The sequence below is a fragment of the Triturus cristatus genome, chromosome 7, assembly GCF_964204655.1.
Source record: "Triturus cristatus chromosome 7, aTriCri1.1, whole genome shotgun sequence".
Classification (NCBI taxonomy): domain Eukaryota; kingdom Metazoa; phylum Chordata; class Amphibia; order Caudata; family Salamandridae; genus Triturus; species Triturus cristatus.
In genome coordinates, this window is record NC_140590.1 from 1,018,128,708 (window position 1) to 1,018,152,560 (window position 23,853).

The 23,853-nt window shown below is 46.9% G+C and overlaps 1 protein-coding gene across 2 annotated transcripts in view; it reads right to left on the reverse strand.

Annotated features, from left to right (window-relative positions):
- Window positions 1-23,853, reverse strand: part of AFF4 (ALF transcription elongation factor 4) — an 862,537-nt gene that overhangs the window by 644,353 nt on the left and 194,331 nt on the right. For both annotated transcript variants that reach the window (XM_085618067.1, XM_085618066.1), the window contains exon 5: window positions 9,828-10,616. In XM_085618067.1, coding sequence (XP_085474193.1) covers window positions 9,828-10,616 — 789 coding nt within the window. The remainder of the gene's footprint in view (window positions 1-9,827; window positions 10,617-23,853) is intronic.

Below are 23,853 nucleotides of genomic sequence, written 5' to 3' on the forward strand. Positions count from 1 at the left end.
ATTTAGAAGACAAGGTGTGTGAGTGGACTTTAACAAAATGGTTTCAATACACTTGGCTCTTCCACTTCAATACCTACTCACTCATTTGTTCAATCACCTAGATGCCATCCTAGAGAGTTATCTGTGCAGGTAACATCAAGCACTACAAACCCTTTTTTCATGTTTTATGATCTCAAAAGCATTGTTCATTGTCGCTCTGCCCCATCACCACATTGTTGTAAAGGGAATAAAAGGGCAAGCTTTCAAGGCGGTACACAATCATGCACAAGTTTTTAACACATGTGTTTAACATGCATGTATGTACAAAAGGTCGATGACGTTTCGATCTATTCAAGCAATACATAGATCATCAGGACTAAGTAAATAACAAGCCTGAGAATACACTTCCTGTAAAAATTAAAGGGGGAAAGAGTAGAGGCAGAAAGGGGACATCCATTAGAATCAGGACAAGGATACAAGCAATACTTAATAATGACAGTTGTAAATTTGCATGTGATAACAGAAGCAATTTCTTAACCAGGAAAGGCTAATGCAGGCGAAAAAGGGTCCAAAATACACATGATGTGACATTTTTAAGGAATTAGTAATTGCGAGAGATTCAGAGTGACAAAAATGCCAAGGTGCATTTATACAAGTGATGAAGGTGAGACGGGTTGAACGACAACATAATGTACGAACACAATTAGACGTGCGAACCCGGAGTAATTAAGGGAGTGGGCGATGTCTGTTGACCGTGAATCCCGTGTGCAATATGCGGCGTAAAGAATAAACAAGACTAACCCCGTGTCTTAGGGGGCTGTGAACGTGAATGACCAAAGTGGACGGTGAAAGGGAAAACTTACACGGGGATTGACATGATACTAACCACGCGGGTTGACGGGCAAGTTCGTTGCTTCCAACCGCGGAATTGGTTGGGGTTGCTTCAGGGAAGTCCTACGGCCATAGGGGGGATCCAAGGATTAGCCGTACGGTAGGACTAGAAGTGAAAAACCGGAGGGTTAAGGGAATGACGAGTGAGCTGCGGCGGTAAGGACAGGGAAATAATGGCCAATAACTCACCAATTGTTAGTGGATGTGGCCACAATACGAGGGATTGCGTGGCAGGAACCGGCGCCGTGATAAGGTGCCGGGCGTCCGTGTTGGGCAACTTGTCGGTCCCAGATATGCCTATGGAGGGAAGGTAGTGAGGGAGTTTAACAGCCAGAAACGGATTAGGCGTACGGTGTAATATAAGAGACGGGGCAGAGCCTTACCGGAGATCCAATGTGCAGCGCGATGGCAGGTGAAAGTGGGAAAACAAGGCTAGTAGTTGAAGCGGCACAGATGAGACACGTGATCAATTACGAACGTTCCGTATTGCAAGGCGTGCAGTGTGTTAATACGTCAGGAAGCGTATGGGACTGCATGGCGGCCATGTTAGGTCAGTGTGGGTGATCCATGGGTAATAGTGGTTGAAGGGTAATTTCCACAGTGAATAAATACACAGTTAATCATGGAACCATGGGGGGGGGAGGAGCCTAGCGCGCAACCAAGATGGCCGCGTAGGCTTACGGCTCTCGAGGGCCTCCGCAACCTCCCACGTCTATCCTGACTTAATCCTGGTTTACTTGACGGGCTTTTGCAGATGAACTTGCGCTGAGGTGCCACCCGTTTTCTAAATTCAGATCGGACGCCGGGACCCGGAATGGTTGGACTCCGAAGTTTGCGGCCTGCTCTTGCCTTGGTCCCGATCTCGAGCTGGTGATGTGCCCGGGCACGAAGTGAACAACAGCGGCTGGCTGGGCTTGACCTGCCACGGACCCCGCACTTTCACTTTCGTTTTCAAGCTTGCTCTTTGATATCGGCCGCGCAACTCTGGTGTTTCCGAGGGGCGCGGATGGCGAAGTGTCTGGCCTGACTCTCGGATTATACATGGGTTGACTGTCGGCGACGGCTGTGCTCAACTGACTTAGCTACCTGGTCCCTTTTTTCCTGGTGCGGGCGGGTGCCGGCCTTGGTGGCCTCCGGATGATGGCGGCGAGACTAGACGGAGACAAGTCGAAACCCAAGTCAACCCGAAGGGGTGCCTATACCCAGGTCAATAACATGGATCGTTATGCGCTGGCAAAGGGATCCCCTGGTGGCTCGCATAAATCGCCTGAGAGGTCTAAGGAGGTCTTCGGCCCATCGGCGGAATTGACCCTGCTGGACGTCATGGGCGCCATTGAGGAGATGAAGACAGCTGTGGGTCAGCAGTTTGATACCCTGGCTCATAAACTGGACGCGGTCCTGATCGATGTGAATTTGGTCAGGGCAGACCTGTCCAAAACTAACGAGCGGGTCGACTCCTTGAGTCAAGCGGCGTCGAGTCTAACTGTGGACGTGGCCGCCCTGCAGATGGAGGTCCGTAGGTTGCGGCTAGCCAGTGATCTGACGGACCGTCGACTTGAGGACTCCGAAAGCAGGGCTAGACGGAACAATGTCCGTATCATTGGAGTGCCGGAAAGATCGGAGGAATCTGCTGCGGATCTTTTTGTCGAGGATCTGGTGACCAATCATCTCGCGCCCAAGGGACTGAGTAAGTTCTTTGCAGTGGAGCGGGCCCACAGGATTCCGGGTGGTGCGCCCAAGGTGGGTGCTCCCCCGCAGCCTATAATCGCCCGGCTCTTTAACTTTCGGGATAGGGATGCTATCCTTCAGGCGTCGAGGGTTGCCGGGCCGCTGAAGTTTGAGAACTCTAATGTCAGCTTTTACCTGGACTTCACGCAAGCGGTCCAGAAACAACGGCTGGGATTTTCGGGTGTCAAACGGCGCTTGAGGGACATGGAGCTGAAATATGCGATGTTATTCCCGGCGAGGCTGCGGGTTGAGTTCCAGGGTCGTTCCCACTTTTTCGACCGGCCGGAAGCGGCTGGAGACTGGTTGGATGCCCTGCCACGGGGACAGGATCGAGACAGTCGGACAGCGGAGAGCGGATGGGATTTGGTGACGCAGGACTAGAATTTGGTTCCTGGTGATGGACTGAACTGGTGATGTTTTGTACCTTGGCTCAACTGGACCCTAGACTGACACATTCTGCCCTTCAAATGTTTGGGGGTTGTAGGGAGCTTATTGGGGCCTTTTCCTCCTTCTGGGGTTCTTTTTGTGGTATATGTTAGGGCGACAGGCACACTGCGAGTTGGGGGGGCTGTTCGGGCTCAAGCAGGGGTGCAGGAAGGGGGGAGTTATGGTTTGGGGATTGTGGGGGAGGGGGGTTGTTGGGGATTGTTTGTTTGTTTCGCAAGGCAATGTGAAGTTCTCCGTCGGGTTGTGCTTTCCGGGATGTGGGTATCATGCACGGGAGTGGGATGGGGGGGTAGGGGATTGAGAATCCTTTCGTGGAATGTGAATGGACTTGGGGACAGGATCAAGCGCGGGGTGGTGCTGCAGTTTTTGAAGCGGATTTCGCCCGACATTGTTTTCCTGCAGGAGACACACGTGGCGCTATGTGGCACTGGTGGGGAGATGGGAGGGCAGGATTATCTCGCTTGTTGCTGTGTATGTACCCCCGGGGTTACAGACGGCTACATTTGCTGATTTGGGGCGTTTGGTCCTGGGACTCCCTGGGGGGGTTCTGGTGTTGGGGGGTGACTTTAATGCCGTTGTCTCCGGGTTGGAGGACCGTCACCCCCCCAGGGATCTCCCTAGGGCTCAGGCCTGGTTGAGTGGCTTTTTGGACACGTTGGGACTTGTAGATTGCTGGAGATTGATGCACCCGGGTCAGGCGCAATACACCTTTCACTTGGGGGCCCATGGGAGTCTCTCGAGACTTGATTACATGCTTATGCCGGCGATCCAGGCTGGGATGATTGGGGAGGTGCGTCATTTAGCCCGAGGTATTTCTGATCATTCCCCTATATGGTTGCAACGGAGGGTTGTCCCTGGGGCGGAGGGGAAGAGTTGCGCCTATTAGCCCCTGGTATCTACGTAACCCTAAGATCCGCGCAGAACTGGTCAAGTCCACTGATCACTACTTTAATGATAATGTGGGGTCGGTGCAGTCGGCCGCCTCCCTATGGGAGGCTTATAAGGTGGTGGTCGGGGGGCAGGCCTTGTCCCTTATCTCCCATGCTAAGAGGTGCGAGAGAGCGGAGGTGGTTCGCCTGGAAACTGAAATGGAGGAGGACTTGGAGCGGGGAGTTACTGATGAGAAAGTGCATGTTCTCAGCCTCAATCAGATTATAGAGCGTTGGTTACGGAAGCCGCTAAAGGGATGAGTAGAGAGCAGCAAGGACGACTGTATGATGTGGGGGATAAGGCCGGAAAGTTGATTGCTTGGTTGGATAAGAAGGAGAGAGCGAGCAGGGTGGTGCCCGTTGTGGAGAGAATGGATGGAGTGCGTGTGACTGACCCGGTGGAGATCGTTGACTGCTTTGCGGCCCATTTCCGCGGGGTATACTCTCCGGTTTCTGTGCGTTCGGAGGAGGATTCTCATCTTTTGCTTAGAGACATTACATTGCCAACCCTATCGGAGGCTGATGCAGTATTGATGGAGGCGAATTTGTCGTCAGATGAGATCGCTCTGGCCACCCGCTCGATCGCATCGGGTAAAGCTGTGGGTCCTAATGGTCTTCCCATCGAACTATACAAGTTGCGTCCCGATAAGATAGTGCCGCATCTTCGGGACATGTTTCTCGCGGCACGTGCGGCGGGCTTCCCCCCCCCGGCCAACGCCTCGCAAACATAGTTGTGATACACAAGGAGGGTAAGCCGCAAGATCGCTGCGCCTCCTATAGGCCCATTTCACTGTTGAATGCGGAACCCAAAATTCTGGCCAAGGTATTGGCTAATCGGCTGGTTCGGGTCGTGGGCGACTTGATTCATCAGGATCAGTCCGGTTTCATACCTCATCGGAATACCGCTCTCAATTTGAGGCGGTTGCACGGCGTGCTTGCGAGAGCGGAGTTTATACGTGAGCCGGCCATCTTGGCATCTTTAGATGCTACTATGGCGTTCGACACTTTGGAGTGGCCATATATTTGGGCCGTGTTGGCGAAATTTGGGTTCAGCCCTGAGTTCACTGGTTGGGTGAAATTACTATACGCTGACCCTCTGGCTCAGGTGGTGGTGAATGGTAGGGTATCGGCTCCCTTCGCACTGGGGAGAGGTACGCGGCAGGGATGTCCGTTATCACCCCTTCTCTTTGCGCTTTCTTTGGAGCCTCTCGCCGCCTGGTAGCGTTGGGAGCCGTCGTTGCGAGGCATTAGATGGACGCCGGAGTTTGAAGACCGTGTCTCGCTCTACGCGGACGACATCCTTCTGTATCTCACCTCTCCTCGACAGTCGCTAATTGTATTGGTGGACGTACTGAATTCTATTGGTCGCAACTCCGGCCTGGTCATCAACTGGGCCAAGGTCGTGTGTTTACGCCCTCTCGGGTGAGGCCCCCCTCCTGCCACGGGATTGCCCTATCCAGATTGCTACCCTGGGGTTCAAATATTTGGGAATCTTTATCTCCCTTGATCCCGCGGTCCGCTATGAGCGAAACCTTCTCCCTCCCCTCCAGCGATTGAAGGCCGACGTCGCGAGGTGGCGCCGACTTCCGCTCTCGCCACTCGGACGGGCGGCATTTTTTAAAATGATGTCGCTACCTCGCTTTTTATACGCTTTGCAAAATACTCTAGATGTCGTGCCAGCCCGTTATTTCCGGGAGGTGGAGGGTCTTCAGCGCCAACTGTTTTGGGACGGGCGGCCGCGGATTGCTCTCGCCAGGTTGACGCTCCCTTGGTACGATGGGGGGGCGGGGGGGGGGTCGCCCTCCCCGATATTAAACGATACTATTGGGCGTCTCAGTTGGCGTCGGTGAATCACGGGATATACGGTCCTGCCTTAAACGGCCTTCGAGATGGATAAATTTCTGCTCCCGGGCGGAGACTATAATAGAGCGCTGTACTCGGTGACCCCGGACACGCGGTTGACAGGACCCACGCAGGTTGCGGTACGTGTGTGGCACGCGGCGAATGCTGCGATGGGGTGGAGGGATCGTTTGACTCCGGCGACGCCGTTGTATGCCTCTGCGCGGTTGGGCTGTTTGTGGAGATCGAAAGGCTTTGAGAAATGGGATATGATTGGTATATGTAAGGTGGGTGATCTTTGGGCGAAGGGGTCATTCAAAACGTTTGAAATGCTTAAAACTGAATATAAATTAAACGATAGAGAGTACTTCCGGTATGCTCAAGTCTACCATGCGCTATGTTCGGCTTTTCCAGACGTTGCTGCTATCCCTGAGTACTCCCCACTGGAGGATAGAGTGTTGGATGGCTACGTGCCCGACAGCACCATCTCTCTGATTTATAAGAAACTCATTAACGACCGCGCGGACTTGCTGCTCCGTCTGCGGGAGGCATGGACGGGCGATGGCTTGGAACTGGACGATGAGGACTGGGTCTCAGCAGTGGCCTCCCCGAAAGAGGTGGCGATCCCGGCCCGCTTACGATTCGTACAGCTAAAGATCCTTCATAGTGTGTATGTCACTGGGCCTGGTTTGCTGCGCATGGGTTACTCGATGGATGGACTGTGTAAGCGGGGATGTGGCCTGTCGGGTACCTTTCTCCATATCTTATGGGAATGTTCGGAGGTTGTACGATTTTGGAACGGTATCCACACCGTAATGGAGGAGGTCACGCACGTTGCTCTGTTGCCAGAGGCTAGGAGGTGTTTGTTGAATGTCTGGGAACCGAATGATTGTAATGCGGCACAGACGCAGTGGGTGACCTTGGGGTACATGGTGGCTAAGCGTAACATTGCACAGCTGTGGGGCTCCCCGAGGCCGCCCACGATCGATGTATGGAAGGAGAATATGGACTGGTGTATGTTCAGGGAAAAGACGGTGTATGTGGCAAGAGGCAAACCAGGGAAGTGGACTAACGTATGGGGTCCATGGAATTTATATCGAGGACGTATCTGCACCCCGCCTCTGCCATTAGAGATCGATATTGCTTTGTCCCCCTAGCCGCGCATTCTGCGGGAGGGTGTGAGGTGTGTTCCATGCTTTGCTCTCCCGTTGCCCCCCTCTACCGCTTCCAGACAAGAACTGCTTTGGACACTGTACGTTGTTCCCCGTCCTGGGAAGAGCACGCTACTATTTCGGACTCTCATTGCCTTGAGTGTGTTTTATATTTAATAAAAAATGAAACTGTTTATTCCGATTGCTACTGGCCTATGGCCGCGGCCTGTTACATGTGCTTACGAACTGCCGGGAGCTTTGCCTCTGGTTCAGTTGAATGTGTGGTGTTGCACTGCAGGCCCTCGGGCTCCATAGCGGCCGGCCCTGGTGGTTGTAGGCCCTTGTCTGTATTTTATTGTGTACCAACGGTTTCTAATAAAAATTTTAACAAAAAAAAAAATCATGGAACCATAAATTAAAATTAGAATTGAATGGCAATGAAGAATTTAAATTAATTCGAGCACAATTTTAAGACTTGACCGATAATAAAATGACAAGTAATTGACATAGTTCTCAAATAAGGGCCATCCAATCCTCATTTCTGTTGAGACCATTGCGTATTGTGTCCAAACGAATAATGAGCTTCAACTCCTCTTTCTTGAGGATTTGTGCCAAGTCACCGCCTCTTGGTGGTGGCTTGATGGTTCTCAGAACTGTTCACTTGATCTCGCTGTCCTGGTGGCTGGCAAGCTTAAAGTGTTTAACCAATGGTGCATTTGGGACATTACAGCGGATCCTACTGCAATGTTGTCAGATTTTTGTTTTGATTTTCTGAGTGGTCTGGCCAATGTAATTCATGTTGCATGGGCATTGAATCTAGTAAATCACGTTGCATGTGTTGCAATTAGAGAAACCATTAGATTTAATGACAATGTTACCAAAAGAGAAAGTTTTACCTTCCATTGTACATTCACATAAATTACAATTCTCACATTTAGCGTGTCCAATCAGGGGAATCAGACCCCAATGGGCATTCAGTGTAGTTGTGGGTGCTGTTTTGGGGATCATAGCTCTCACTAAATGGTCTTTCAAATTGCGATTTTTTTCAGAAGGCAAACAATGGCCGTTCTAAATTGAGCGTACCTACATTTAATGTGGGCCAATGTTTAAGAACAGATTTGCGAACATGGTTGGAAATTACAGAGAAGGTAGTCACACAGACTATTCTATTCATGTCTTGCTTGGGTTTGGGTGTAAGCAAGACTTCTCGGGGGCAGTACCAAACGCGTTTTACCGCATTGCAAACAAGTCGCTTTGGGTAACCACGGGCTTTCAGTTTATCTGAAAGAACTGAAGCCTCTATAAAATAGTTTTCTTTAGAGAAACAGTTGCGTCTGATAGGCAAGAATTGAGAGTAGGGTAGAGAATCCCTCAGAGCCCTGGGGTGGTTACTCTCATATCTCAATAGTGTATTGCGTTCAGTGGGTTTCCTGTAGAGTTTGGTGAGGAGTTCACCATCTGAGTGGTATATGGTGAGATCAAGAAAAGGGATGGCCGAGGCATCAGTAGAGAGTGTAAATTGAAGACCTAAGCAATTGTTATTGAGCCAATGTAGAAAGTTAGTAAGCATGCCCCCATTATTATGCCAAATTAAGAAGACGTCATCGATCTATCGGCGCCATAATTTAACCCCAGAATAAAAGGGGTTAAAGGGTGATAGAATGATGTTGGTTTCCAAAAAATCAATGCAAAGAATGGCCAAATTCGGGGCAAAAACAGCGCCCATCGAAGTGCCTTTCACCTGCTGGAAGAATAAATCATCAAAGCTGAAAAAGTTCCTAGTAAGGCACAATTCAAGTAATTTCAAAAGAAATAATGTTGGAACTGCATGTGGTCTGGGTCTTTTATTCCCTATCGGCGAAAAGCTTCTCTCTTTAGCCTGAAAAATGTTTTCTGTCATTGTTCGTAACTATGTTGTTTGTTGAAGGACGCAGGACTGTGTCCCACTCAATATCTGTATGTCTAATCATTCATCATTTTGAGCATTAAAATCAAATGTCCGGCTGGACATTGCATAATAATAATATAGAGCCGATTCTGGTCTATATTTATTTCTCCTACTTTGTATTGTTTTTGAAGGACCATTTGTTTTTCAAAATAGTAAATACCCCAGGTCCTTCTAACCTTACGGGTTTCCCCTTGTTCTTTATTAATATAAGACAGCAGAGTCTCAGGCATTCTTCCAGAATACAGACATTCTGAGAACCTAATGCAGATGCTGGATTATTCAGACACATTTTTCCAGAATATGGACATTCTATGAAATTGATGCAGATGTAGGATTATTCTCCAGAGAGCATCATCTCCCAAAAAATGTTTGGTTTTTTTTTAAACAAATGATCTATTACATTTTGATGACTACACCAACAGAAAAGCTTTTACTAAATTCCTATAGTTAAACATTTAGTTAGAATGGCCCATTAATGCTTTCATTAATATAGGGTCATAAACCACACTTCTTAACACTACAGAAGGTGTGGTAGTGTAGATTAATGTGGCTTGCTACCTACATGTGAGTGTATAGCAAGACAGAAAACACGGCCACAGGACCCAAGTATTGCATCACACAAGGGGCTTGTTATTCATTCATCTCTAGATTTGTTATGTGCAGTATCTTACAAGTTATACACTGCCAACTGTAGCACATTCTGATCTTTGTCCTAAAACGTTTGGTGCTCTACACAGATGGGGCCTTTTCACGCATTTGCTGAAGGTATGGATAGATAACACTGGGCAGCAACTTCAAGGTAAACAGAATTTGTCAAAAGTGGAAAAACCAGTGTGATTTTCAACTTCAAAGCTTGCTTCCTACTGCATCAAAAATTCACAACCTGCATAAAAAGCATGCAATACATTCACTTACATCAAGTGATTGAGAAGGTATCTTGAGTTTGGTTAGATGCGATTTGCTGCTGTGCTTCAGTTCACTCATGCTGCTGCGAGGATGGCTGTTGTAGTGTTCAGTGGGAAGTTTTGGTTCCATGGACTCCTGTCCATCCATCGGCCGGACATAGGCAGTGGGCTTTTGCAACATTGAACTGGACTTGGACATCAATGAAGGCGGGAAGGATTGAGAGCTACTATGCTGCCCACTTGAAAATGATGGTACACGTGAAGGAGAATCCCAGTTTACATCTGGGTCCCTTGGGGATTTTGAGCGCTGCCGTTCCTTGCTGTGGTGATCACTACCATGAGACCTCGAGTGGCTGGAGCTTAATGTAGACCCAGAGGGTGGCTTTCCTGGGCTGACAGAGCGGGTTTTAGAGTGCTCTGATCCATGCTGGCTTTTTTTGCGGCTACTATGTGACTCTCGGTCATGTTTTTGCCCACTGCTGTTGGTGCTAGTGCCACTGCTACTCGTCCTTTGATTACTGTGGCCACCCTGTAAACTGGAGCTGGACCGCTTCTGTGGTTGAGATGAAGTGCTAGCAGCCGGACCTACAGGTGTCCATTTACTGCTCTGGTGAGAGTTTTTAGGTCTCTGTTCACCAAAAAAGCTTTGGTTTGACTTTTCATCCGCCGTGGCTGGAACTGTTGGCTTGGGTATTGCAACTAGCTTTTGCAGAGATCTATCACTTATAATTTCCTTCATTTCATCGTAGTTTCCAAGCATACTCTGTATACGACTAGACAATTTGTCTTCTTTGCTGGTCTGTAGGGAGTAAAATAGAAAAATAAACCAAAATTACAAACCTCATCTAGAAAGCATGCCTAATGTTAACACCCGTGTCTGTAAACCAACAGAAAGCTGCAAACATTGTTGCAAGGGACATCCTTTAGGGCACAACATTGAGATTATGGTAATCTAAACAGTTATAACATTTTAGAGTTCCATTTTGTTCAGGAATATGCAGCGTTTTGAAAGTTGAGCAGGTTTAAAAATACAGGTCATCGAAATGTTTGCCTAACAGAGTTTCAACATGTTGGACTGAAGGCTACCCTTTAAGACAAAGGAAATTTAACCCAAACAAAGCTTTTACAATATGACAAAAATGTAAAAACGACAAAAAACACAATTGTACTTTCCAGTTGAATAAGGCAATGCACAATTTTCCAAATTAATTAATCTCAAATTGATTATCTTTCAAACGTTTATGTTAAATATATTCTAGGGAACAAAGTTAATTAAAATATACAATGTTTTTAATAAGACTTTTACCTATATAATATAAGTCAGTCCTAACACAAAAAGGGACACGTTAAAAAGTAAACACGTCAAAATATTCTATGGGCCATTCACAGGTATTAAGGAGGGGACATAAAACAACTTAACACTTCTAGGTTAATGTTCTAGCTCGAAGATTTTACATCAAAGTAAAACAGTATGCCATACTGTTTACCATGATCTGCAAGAGATGAATATTGACTACTAAAGTGCGTCCACCTTCACAAATTGTTAGTAACCCTATTTTCACTAGTGAGCAAGACCAGAAGCAATGGGTGTTTAAAGTGCAAGTAGGGCCCTATACTATGCATGCCAAAGGCTCTCTCTATACCATCAATCATCAATGCCATGCGCAACTACCAAAGGTTTTTGACAAGGTAATGCACAAGAATATGAAAATTGCAATATTTTTACATTCTCAAACGTACATTTCATTTCTCAAAATCGGCAGGTTGGGATTTAAAAAAAAAAAGCCACACACAACTATAACTTTAACATGGAGAAAACATGCTGCCAAGAATCACCTACTGTGAGAAAGTGGCTCTGTATATACAGGTCCCATATAAGTACAGTGTGTACAGGGTCCACAGTCCCCAGAGGTTTAGCAGAGCCTAAAGTTAGATATAACATTACTGTCTAAAGTGGTAGCTTGGTCGAGCAGTAAGGCAGTATCAGAGGACAGTGTAAAGCATTTGTTCTACACAGTCAGCAAATGATCTCACACGCTCAAGAACTGAACTCTAGGCCAATGGTTTGTATATACAAATATATGGTTGTTTTATTTTAGAACCAACAATAGGTATCAAAATATACTTTCTTAGAATGAGATGCTTTAGTTAAATACTTTGCAATGGCAATTGACTTTTGAATGTAATAGTTACAGTTTGTTGCAATAGGCAACACAATTTCAAACACAATAATACATTGAGCTCAATGGGAATTTCAAGTTAAATGCAATTGATTACTTTTAGGATTAATTTTCTAACTCCAGGATTGGATCCTAGATTCAGTCCTGGGACAGTTCCTCGAAACAGGTGGGTAAATACAATTTAGTTACTGTTGTGATTTTTAAGCAATATTTTGGTATTTTAAAAGTTGACACTTAGAAATTTTTTCTAATGAAATCACCAATGTTATCCTATGGAAGGAAATTCACTTAGCAGGTAAGTGGGGTTATTGTTACTTTTTCTATCTCAGTGTTTGATCCTGGATCCAGCACTAGTGTACCACCTGTAAGCAGTTGAGAGGATGCATTTAGGTCATACAGGCGATTTTTATCGAATATTTAGAAGTTTGCAAAATCGACACTTAGAAACTTTTTCAGCAAAAACTAGGCAAAGTTATCCTATGGAAGGAAATTCAAGTTGCAGGTAAATATGTTCTCGTTACTTTTGAAATCCAGTGCTGGGCTCCTAGGCTCGGTACCAGGACATCTATCTAACACAGGTAAGTAATTAAGTTCACAGTTGGTACGATTTTGAAAGAATTTGTAGTTTGCAAAAATCGACACTTAGAAGAAATTTCACAGAAAAACAGTCAATGGTTTCCCAAGGGAAAAAATTGAGTTAGCTGTAAGTATGCTTGTAATTACTTTTCAGGGTCAGTGCTGGGCACCAAGATCCAGCACTGGGAACTCTCCTAATAGCAGGTGAGTATTTTCGATTTCGTTACTCGGTTGATTTTAGATGAATATTTTAAAGTTTAGAAACTCCACACAGAAGAATTTTCACGTGAAACCAGCCAATGTTACCCTATGGAAGAAAAGTGAGATATCGGCTGGCAGAGTTAAGGTGCTGGGCACAGACTCCGGGGTCTCCCAGGGTCAGGTAAGTACAGTTGTTACACCCTCAGCGGGACAGGATCAGCCGGGTGCAGAGTGAGTTAGGCCCAATGTTATCCTATGGAAGGCAGGGGGCCCTTGGTTGGTGGCTGCTGACTGGCAGGCCACGCAGCTGTGGGAGCTGGGCTCCTGGTCAATTGCTCAGGGCAAATGGGGAAGTAGGTAGGAGTAGAAGTTGCACTGCCAGGGCCTCTCGGGCAGCTGGGTGCAGGGTGCTTCTGAGTAGTCGGGCGCTCAATGGATTGCAATGGAAAAGCTCAAGAACGGATAAAGGCTGCAAGCTCGGGGACGAAGATTCTTCAGGTGCGACCACCACTTCGAGGTAAGTTGGGTAGTTGGAGGATAGGTAGGTACCCAGGAGTTGGGCACAGGGGGCCGCCGGGTGCAGGGGTGCCTTCGGATGTCAGGAAATCTTACCCTCTGTTGATCACGGTTGGGGGGGGGGGGGGGGAGGGGGTCCCTGGTTCTAAGGCTGCAGGCGTCACCAGGAGCGTCGAGGTAGGTCCTTGGGTGCCGGATTCGGGGTCACAGTCGCCGGCGGGACGTCCTCGGGGTCTTTGGCCACTCCAGCACAGGCCAGGCTTGGCGGGTGCAGAGTGTGCAGGGTTCGCAGTTACTGGCTGATGCCAGGGCTCAGTTACTTGCTTTCAGCAGAGCCACTGCTCGTGGGAGTCCCAGATGCTCAAGTTCACAAGGTAGCCAGGTCCTCCGGGGTTTGTGAGGTTGCTGGCCACAGGAGATGCCGGGATTTAGCAGGAGCAGGTTCGAGGGTCGACAGGCCGGTAGGGCTGGGGCAAAAGCAGTTGGTGTCTTCCTCTTGTTAGCAGCTGCACGGCAGGTCTTATTTCTTCTTTATCTTCTTTGCTGTTTCGGAATCTGGAATCTAAGGAAGGAAAGTTCAGGGTGCTCCTAAATACTAGATTTAGGGGCGTTACAGGTAGGTAAAGAGCAGGGACCAATGGGTCCCTGCCCTGGGGTGGATACACCCCCTATCCTGCCACTCTCCTGTGGGATGAGGGCAGTAGCCTAGTCCTGATTGGGCAGGGCTTCCAATCTTCAAGATGGCGAGAGCCCGGAGATGTGCTTCACATCGCCTCCCCCACCTGAGGGGTGGGGTTGGCAGAGGCTGGCACACACCCTTTCCTTCCTTGGGGTTTCCGGCCAGTCTTCCCGCCAGAGTGGGGTCAGAACCGGTAGGGGCCAGTTGCTGAGTACAGCAAGTGGCCTGGAGAAGCTCACAAAGGCGGAATGCCTTTGAAGCTTCCCCTGCCCATCCTGGTGGAGGAGACTTAGCACCTCACCCAGGATGTGCATTGTTGCAGGCCCAGGAGAGCAGATGGCTCTCTACCCAGGGGTCCAGCAACATGTCTGCTGTGTGGCAGCCTAGGCAGCCCCTCAGACAAGACGTGGATTGTAGGTTAGGTTCAGGGAGCAGCTCTAAGATGCCCTCTGTCGTGCATCTTACAGTAAATCCCACACTGGCATCAGTGTGGGTTTACTGTGCTGAAAAGTTTGATACCAAAGTTCTCAGTCTTCAGTGTAGCCATCATGGTGCTGTGGAGTTCGTGTTTACGACCTCCCAGTACCATAAACTCTTAATGGCAGCACTGCACTTGCAGTGCCCAGGAACGGACCTGGGTACTATAGGGGCACAGGGCTCATGCACCTGGGCCCACACCACTGGCAGAGGGCACCCAGCTAGAGGGGTGACTGAGGTATGCCAGGGCAGTGTGTTGTGGGCATGGCACACAGGGATGTGTGCCATGTTGTCTCTGTTTTGTTCTGCACCAAGACACTCAGCCTACAAAGGCAGAGTGTGTGTGTGTGTGTGTGTGTGTGTGTCAGGGTACAGGGCCTCTAAGGGTGGCACAAAAATGCTGCTGCCCTTAGGGGCCTTCTGTGGTCACAAGGCCCTGGGTACCTAGGATACCATTTACCAGGGGCTGACATGTGACCAGAGATACCAATTGGGTTTTGGCTGTTAGGCAGTTTTTAGGTATGGAACACAGGCCATGGGCACCTGATTGGCAGGAGCCCAGGGCACAACAAGGAAAAGTGCATCAGTTATCAGGCAAAAAGTGTGTGGGGGGGGGGGGGGTTACTGCAACAGAAATCCACTTCCTTACACCTACTCTCTATGGAAATTAGTAAAGGGTTAATTTACTGAGAAAAGCATAGAACTCAGTAAGCCTCCTTGCTGATGTATTAACTACTACGAAGAAAGCAGTCCAGAACAGCAAGACAAACTCAAGAGACCATGTATTCTAATGGTTCTTGCTAACAAGTGCATGCAGCTCTTGAAAAATCTACTATGGACGATGCTCCATTTGTAAGTGAATGCATCAAATTATATTATTTTATATTATCCTTTTGTAAGTAAATAAAGCTCATTAACACTAAGCTGCCATGGGTCAGATGGTACCTTGATTCCTGTAGCTGATAGAAGACAAGCAGCAAAAGTTACCTACCTGAAAGTGCCATTCGACAGCATTGATATCATTAATAGATTAACTCGTTTGAATTATATACTGTGGTCAGGCTAAGAAATCAATGAACATTTTAAAGAATAGCAGTGAAATAAATGCATACATGGAGAAGAAACCACTGTAGAACTACAGGTAGCATATTCAGCTCATCATGTTGGTCCCAACTTCAGTATATTAGGTGGATGTGCTCCGGCCTTCACCCCTTTCGCTTCAAATGCCATACTACCTCAGACATTCTTTAGAGAAATGTGTAAGGAATGGTTTCAGGAGACTCATTATTACAAGAGGTAGAACATTCAAATTGATTTAAAAAAAATATATATATACATAGATAGATATATATATCAATCAAAGTTAAGGAACTGCAGTTACAGATAATTCTCTCTCCCCAGTTAAAGGACTCACAGCGCAGCTCTTCCCTAACAAAACTTCTGTTTAGTGTCAATGTTTAAATAGTAAAGTCTGGACTGCACCCTGACTTACTGTGAAAAGGGGCTGCTCACCTTAAAATGACAAAGCATAACATATGCAACCATCTAACAATGTCCTTATTGGAGGCACACAACCTCAGACTGTCCAGATGTGACAAACAGTTTATTGCCCTGAAGGATTTTATTTTCACTAAACAGAAATGCAAATACAACTTCATCAAGAAAATGCAATGCATTTATGCTGATGGATTTGAGCAAAATGTTAAACTACAAATTTATGCCAACTTGCAAAACACTATTTAAACGATAGAGTCATGAACATGCATGTTTTATAAAACTTTTGGAATTATTGCTTTCAGAGAAAGCATGCATCTCCTTTATTCGCCCGAAAAGTGTTGCTGTCAGCGAAAAGGCAATTTTTTAAGTTAGGTATTTTGTGTCCGCTTTCAAGAATCTATTACATTGTTCAAAAGCAGGGACTTTACTACTGATGAGAAATACTAGATTATTGCTTGAATACATTTTTTCATAAACAGCAATTATGGTCTTGACAAGCTCTGCATTTCAAAATGGCTGCAAGATTAACTCAGATGATCATTCTTCTAGAGTTTGCCAGGCATAGCAGACATGGTACAATTTGGTATGTTTCAGCAAATAGTCGGTGCCAATTCCAGCACTTGCACCCAGTGCAGAACCAGTTCCATTATCGTGAATATAAGTTAAGTGTGGGTAGAAAATTCTGTCTGCACTCCTATGGGTTGTCTGACAAGTAAAACTACAGCAACAACCAAACATCTTCATCTTGGCAATCATTCAGGACACTAGGGGAATTCTCCGGACAGAATGCGAAGGCTTTGATTTTCCCCAGTGTCCCACTTCAATTCATATTTGATTCTGAGAAACTGCTGCAGTATTTCAGCTCAGGTGTATCCAACCTCCCTGGGGCCCCTACCAATTCCAGGCATACAGAAAACTGTTACCTAAGGAATCCTGTGTAAATCCAGAATACTCTCAAGCTGCAAAACTACTACTACGGTAAGTAACCGTTTAGGATTGCAGTGTGAACCATTTCTGGATCATGAATGAATGAAAGAAAAAGGTATAAAGCGCCAAACAGCTGATTCAAAAGGAAGTGTCACGGCTTTAAGCACATAACTAATGGCAGCCACAGTATGCACTTTAATACCCCAGAGAGATCTAAATTTCTTTAAACAGGCACATTTTTAAATTGCCCTTAAAAACGGACTTTAATAAAATACTTAAAAGTTGTTCTGGTAAAGAGTTCCATAACTTAGCTGCCTGGAAAACAAATGACCTTCCCCCGGTTCTGCTGGTGTATCCTGGGAATACTAAGTCAATTATGACTTGCTGAGCGAAAGGCCCTCCGAGGTGTAGATCTATTAGCTTTTTCCTGAATATATATGGGACACTTTGTGTACGGCTCTATGAGTAAACATTAAAGCTTTGAATTTTATTTTTTGCATAACTGGTAGCAAATTAAGTTCATTCAGGTCTTTTTAAAACAGACTGACTTTTAGGAATATTTCAAACCAATCTTGCATACTTTAACCCAGCGATGAATAAGGCATGTACGATAATCGTTAATTGTGGCAACTGGCAAGAATGTGATCATCTTTTTTAGAGCCTTTCATAAAGTAAAGCAAACCGCAACAGTTGCTTACACATGTGGTAGGAATTATAGTATCCAACTTTACCCCCAGATTCCTGGCAACTGATGTTGCTATCTGGGCTTCCTCCCCCCCCCTAATGGCAACATTTGTATATCCAAAGGAGATACATTTCCAAAGACTACAATTTCAGATTTGCCTGAATTTAGCTGAAGACAGCTACTATGTATCCCGCCTACTACTGCTAACAGACATCAGTGAAATTTTGCACCAGAAGTATTGTCTAGTTGCTGAAATGCAAGCATTAGCTGGGTGTCATCTGCATAGGGTATTATATGTAACCCCCCCCCCCCCCCCCCCCAAGCAGCACTACAGAAGCAAAAGAGGATATGGATAATGTTACTCACCCAGTAAGCATCTGTTCTTGGCATGTAGAGCTGTAGATTTACATGCTTTGCATACTTCTGGATAGTAAAGCTCTTAACACCAAGCGCATGAAGAGCACGGTCTGCAACAGAATCAAGTTGAGAAAAGAAAACTGGTAACTCAACCGATTGGTTTATATGAAAAGAAACTACTACCTTGGGAAGGAATTTTGGGTTGATACGGAGAACTATCCTATCTTTATGTAGCTGAAAGAAAGGTTCCAATGTTAATGCCTGGAGCTCACCAACACTCCTCAGTGATGTGATAACAATGAGGAATGCAACTTTCCATGAGAGGAACTGTAAAGGGCACTAGTGTAATGGTTCAAAAGGTGGACACATGAGCCTTGTGAGAACAACGTTGAGATTCCCTACTGGGGCAGTAGAAATTCTTGGGGGTATTACCCTTTTTAAACCTTCCAAGAAGGCCTGGATTACTGGGACTCTAAATAGTGACAAATGTCTATTTTGTAAGTACACAGCTACTGCTGCAAGGTGCAAACGAATAGACGTTTAAGCCAGACCGGTTTGTTGCAAATGTAACAAGTAACAAATATTGATTTCTATAGAAGCATCTAAAGGATTGATTTTACAGCAAATCTTGTCCATTTTGCGTCATAGCAAGCCCTGGTGGTAGGCTATCTTGCTTCTTTTAGAATATTCATACAGTCTGGTGGTAAATTTAAATAACCAAACTATGACTTCAGGAGCCAGATTGCTAAATTCAGTTCTTTGAGATTTGGATGTCCGATTTCTCCATGGCTCTGTGCAAGGAGACTGGAGTTTAGGTGTAGTTTCTGAGGTGGAACTAGTGACCGCTCTATCATGGTGGTGTACCATGGCTGACAAGCCCATGTGGGAGCTATCAGAATTAGTCTAAGAGATGGTTGCCCAAATTTCCGAACCACCCATGGAGAGAGCAGGAGAAGCGGAAAAGCGTAGGCAAATGTCCCTGACCAGTTCATCCATAGGGCATTGCCCTTTGATAGCGGGTGTGGGTACCTGGAGCCGAAGTTTGGACATTTCGCATTTTCGGCCGTGGCAAATAGGTCTATTTGTGGAAACCCCCACTGTCAGAAATAAGGAAGAAGAACTTGGGGGTGAAGTTCCAACTCATGAATTTGTTGTTTTCTCCTGCTGAGATCGGCAATTCGATTGTTAACTCCTGGGAGATGTTCTGCCAGATAATAAATCTTGTGATGGATCACCCAATTCCAAATGGCTTGAGCGAGTGTTGACATTTGGAGAGTGTCCCGCCTTGCTTCTGCACATAATACATTGCTGTCATATTGTCCATTCGGACTTGGACAGTTTTGGCTATGAGCGGAGTCTGAAAAGCTTTTAGTGCTAGGAAAACCGCTAAGAGCTCTAGATAGTTGATGTGGAGAGTCCTGTGCTCATTGCTCCACATGCCTTTTATTGTGTATTTTTTTTTAGATAAGCCCCTCCAACCTGTTAGAGATAAGTCTGCTGTGAGCAGGATTTGTGGAACAGTGTCGATGAAAGGCAGGCATGCCGATCGGTTTGGTGGGATCCACCACTGCAGAGCGCGATGGGTGCGGCCGTCTACCAAAAACTAGATCGGTCGATAGACCCCGTGATTGATTTCACGGACGTGCTAAGCATTCCAGTAGGTTGCGCATGCGATTCCTCCCATGGGGTACAATTTTGATGAAGGACGCCATCATTCCCAGTAATTGAATGAACACTCTGGCTGCTAATGCTTGGTTGGGTTGAAGCTGTAGAATGGTAGCTTGAATATGGTGTGTTCTGGCTACACTGGGAGAGGCTAGAGCTTTGACTGTCTAGAGTAGCTCCTAGATAAGACTGCATCTGTGATGGATGCAGGTGAGATTTTTGTGCATTGATGGTGAAACCCAGTTGATGAAGTAGATCTATCGTGATCTCTGTGTGTTGCCGACAGTTCTGGTAAGTGCTGGCTTTGAGGTGCCAGTTATCTAGATGTGAATTGTTGTCTTCTGAGATGAGCAGCAACTACTGCCAGGCATTTGGTAAAAATTCTGGGCGCTGTAGTCACTCCGAAGGGAAGTACCTTGAACTGGTAATGCTTGCCTGCCATCACAAACCTCGGGTATTTGCGATGAGCCGGATGAATTGGAACATGAAAATATGCGTCTTTTTCATCTAGAGTCTCCCCTTTGTAAAAGTGGGAGCACCTGTTGGAGTGTCACCATGTGAAAATGCTCCAACAGTATGTAGTGGTTTAGCTCTCTCCGATCTAAAATAGGTCTTGGGGAACCATCCTTTTTTGGGATAAGAAAATACAAAGAGTAAACCCCTGAGCCTTGGTAGTCTATGGGAACTGGCTCTATTGCCCCTTTTAGTAAGAGGGACTGGACCTCTTGTTTTTAGCAAGTGTATGTGTTATGGAGATAAATTGGGAAATCGTGTTGGAATGTTTGGGGGGGGGGGGGGGGATTGCTGGTAAGCTCCAGGCAATAACCATGTTGGATAATTCCAAGAACTAATTTGTCTGATGTTATAGACTGCCAAATGGGGAGAAATTGGCGTGGGTAAGTCACTGTTTTTGGGGGAAAGGGAGTTACGAGGTGTGTTGTCCTTATCCCTACCTTTGAAGTTGTTGCCTCTATAACTTCGTAAAAAAAACTGGACGAGGGGACTGGTTATTACCTTCGGAAGTGTTGGTCTTTTGATCTGCGGATGTTGTTTTTGACCATCCTCTGTAGAAGGAGCAACGGAAAGAACCTCTGTTGGATGCAGTTTTAAGAGCCTGGTCAACGTTCGGGCCAAATAGGTGTTCCTTATCAAAGGGTGTGTTAAGGATTGAATGTTGGACCTCAGGTTTAAACCCGACATCCGTAACCAAGCGCATCTCCCGAGCATGATGCTGGTGTTAATCTCCCTAGCTGCGGTTGTAGGAGAGTAGGGTCTGCTATCGTATGGTCACCCCACATTTGTGCTTTACTGGTTTTATGACTTAGTGTGGCTGTGGGCCTACTAATCAGACCCACAGCCCTGCTGCTCTCTCCCTAAATTAATGCAAATGCACACTAGGTGCATTACCAATTAGAACTGGTTCACCTTATTGGACCCTGTAACAGTGTACCCCAGGTACCCAGGGCATAGGTGTATCCAAGGCCTACCATAGGCTGCAGCATGTATTGTGCCAGCCCTGGCCTGGCCTCACTATTTGACACAACTGGCTGATCACTCAGCTGGGGTAAGTTGGTGTAATCACCTCTTACTTAGATATAGTATATCTATATCTCACATATATGGACACATGGTAACCTACCAGTCACTCCTATGGCAGGCCTTAACAATCCTGGAGGCAGAGTGCTTGGTTTCATGTAAGATGGTGCTCTAGCATGAGCTGTCTGCAGCTTTCGGAACATCCTTTAGCTGTTTCATGATATTGCCATACCATATACTCTTATAAGTGCATTATGTACCTCACGGTCAAATGCTAACTTTGGTTTGGCTTTATCAAAACATGTCGAGTAAGGTGTCATACGATTTGGAATACTAACCCCTCGCCAGTTCTGGCGACTGGGGTAGCATTCCACCCTTCTAGAAGAAAACGACATGTACCCAACCTGAAACCCGGGTAAAGTTAGACATAGCCTCAGCATCACAAAATGGATGCTGCCACCACAGACACAAGTCTGCCCTCCTGCTGCTGGGAGTCCTTCCAGCTTGGGAGGTGTGGACAAAGGGTTTCCTGTCAGGGGAGGTGCTTGCACCACCCGACAGGATTGTGTGTAGTGGGTTAGGGAGGGCTGAATAGATGGAGACATGCCTGGGGCACACAAGGTGTCCCTGTGCATATGCCAGTTCAAACCGGAGCTGGGGCTCTCCAGCCCCAGTCCTGGCGCGAAACTGGACAAAGGAAAGGGGGTGTAACCACCCCCCATCCTGGTCCCACCCAGAGGAGGGCCCTAGCAGGTAATCCGGCCCCTAGATTTGGAATAAGAGTAGGAGCTGTGTCCCAAGACTTCAGATCATCCTGAAACTCGACTTTAAGAAGAAGAACTACTGGACTTCGACGTTCTGCTGCACAGAATACAAGAGAATCTCCCTTGTGGCCAAGGAGTGATGACCCTGTGAATACAGGCACCATCCAGCAACTCAACGACTGCTTTGCCGCCGTCTCCAGCCGGAGACCGAGCCCAGAGCCCGACAAGACCCTGACTCACAGACATTTCTGAGCCAGACCCACAGTCCCTGCAAAGAAGAGACCCGTGGAGGCACCGAGAGACGTGGGACCGGCCATCTTGAAACGTCCACGACAAGCTGACTGCGCAGCACCTGAGGCATCCTCAACGCTGTGCTTTGGGCCCTGAGAAGCCCCAACCCCGAGCAGCATTTGCACCAAAGACCAGCCCTCCAGCATCCACGAGATCTGCGTGGGGCCCTTTTGCTTTTTGCCACTCGACTAGTCATCCCGGTTACTGGCCCGTTGGCTAGTGTTCATCTTGGCGATGAAATATACGAACACCGCTGGTCTGGTTGCTCCAGACTGGCCCTTGCTCCTGTGAAAAGGAGCAGCTCCTCTGACCTTGCTGGTTAGAGCACCAAGCTTTCATCGACTTCTGCGTGGCTTGCATTAGCCAAAGCCTGTTTGCTCCAATCGAGAAGCCGACACCGCCATCAGCTAGAGCCTTCGTGGGACAGCTCGTGAGTGACTCCTGGACGTCGTCGACATCTTCACTTCCACGTGGCTGCAGAGACAAGCTTCCTTTCTTCACCTGTTGGCACCCGACATCGCCTGGTTCCTTCCTGGTTCCACGTCGGTCACTGGCTAGTGACTTTGAACATTGTCCCCTCTGCTTACAGGTCGTCTACTCTTCAGATCCATCCTTGGATCCACCTGAACTCTTCCTGCCTGGCCGCCTGCAGCATCTTCATCCTCAGGCTCCATAGACCTGCACGACGAAACCCGACGCACTTTGACCCCTATGCACCCGCTTCCTGTGGGTAAGGTAACGCTGGCACTCCGGTGCTCCTGGGTAGAGAAACATCTCTAGTGTCTAGGTTTCAAGTTGTTAGGTTCTGGTCCATCCGGAAGACTCCTTTTTCTTTAACTTTGTGACTTTTACGCACCCATTGAAATCAATAGGTGCACGCGTGTAACATTTTCACACTGCACACGCATCCTGTGGGCCTCCTGGTCACTAACTACAGTTAGCTCCTTGTCGTCCCAGCGATTCCCAAGGCCCTAGGCCTGCCTTCCTTCCTTTCTATTCGTGGTTCTTATACCACTATTTTAGTGTATGGTTTAGCTGGCCACCTGGCCCATCCATAATTGTGCAACTTTTGTATATTTAAACACTGCCTTGGTTTAAACGAATGTGCTTCTGTGCTCATAAAGAGTATAGGGGATACTTTTAGTAAATAAATATATATATTTTGATTATACATCTGTGTGGTGTCCTTTCATTTGGTATTCAAGGAGGTTACATATGGTAAAACAGCTGGCTTCACATGCCCTCAAGAGTTTAGCCTGCAGACTGCACTGTCCACGCTACCACTAGGATAGCTGGTCTATCAAGGTTGACTTCAACCACCATAAGGGTTGTTTGGCATGGTACAAGGTGATCACTAGAATTAGTGAGCAGCATATACCAGGCCAACTTCTCACAGCGCTGTCTGTAGCATCTAGAGCACATCAAATAGAGGAATTAGAAATGAGCTTACCCTCATTTACCAAGTCCTGAGCTTTAGCCTTATGCTCATTTGGGAGGTATTGTAGAAGTTGTTCCATTTCATCCTAGTATGCCCTGTCATACCTAGCTAAAAGGCCTTGGGTTTTTACAATGCACCATTGATTTGCTGCTTGAGCAGCTATGTGCTTCAATTAGTTTGGACTCCTTATCTGGTGGACGAGCATCCCCTGAAGTTAGAGAATTAGCCCGCCTACGAGCGTTTGATA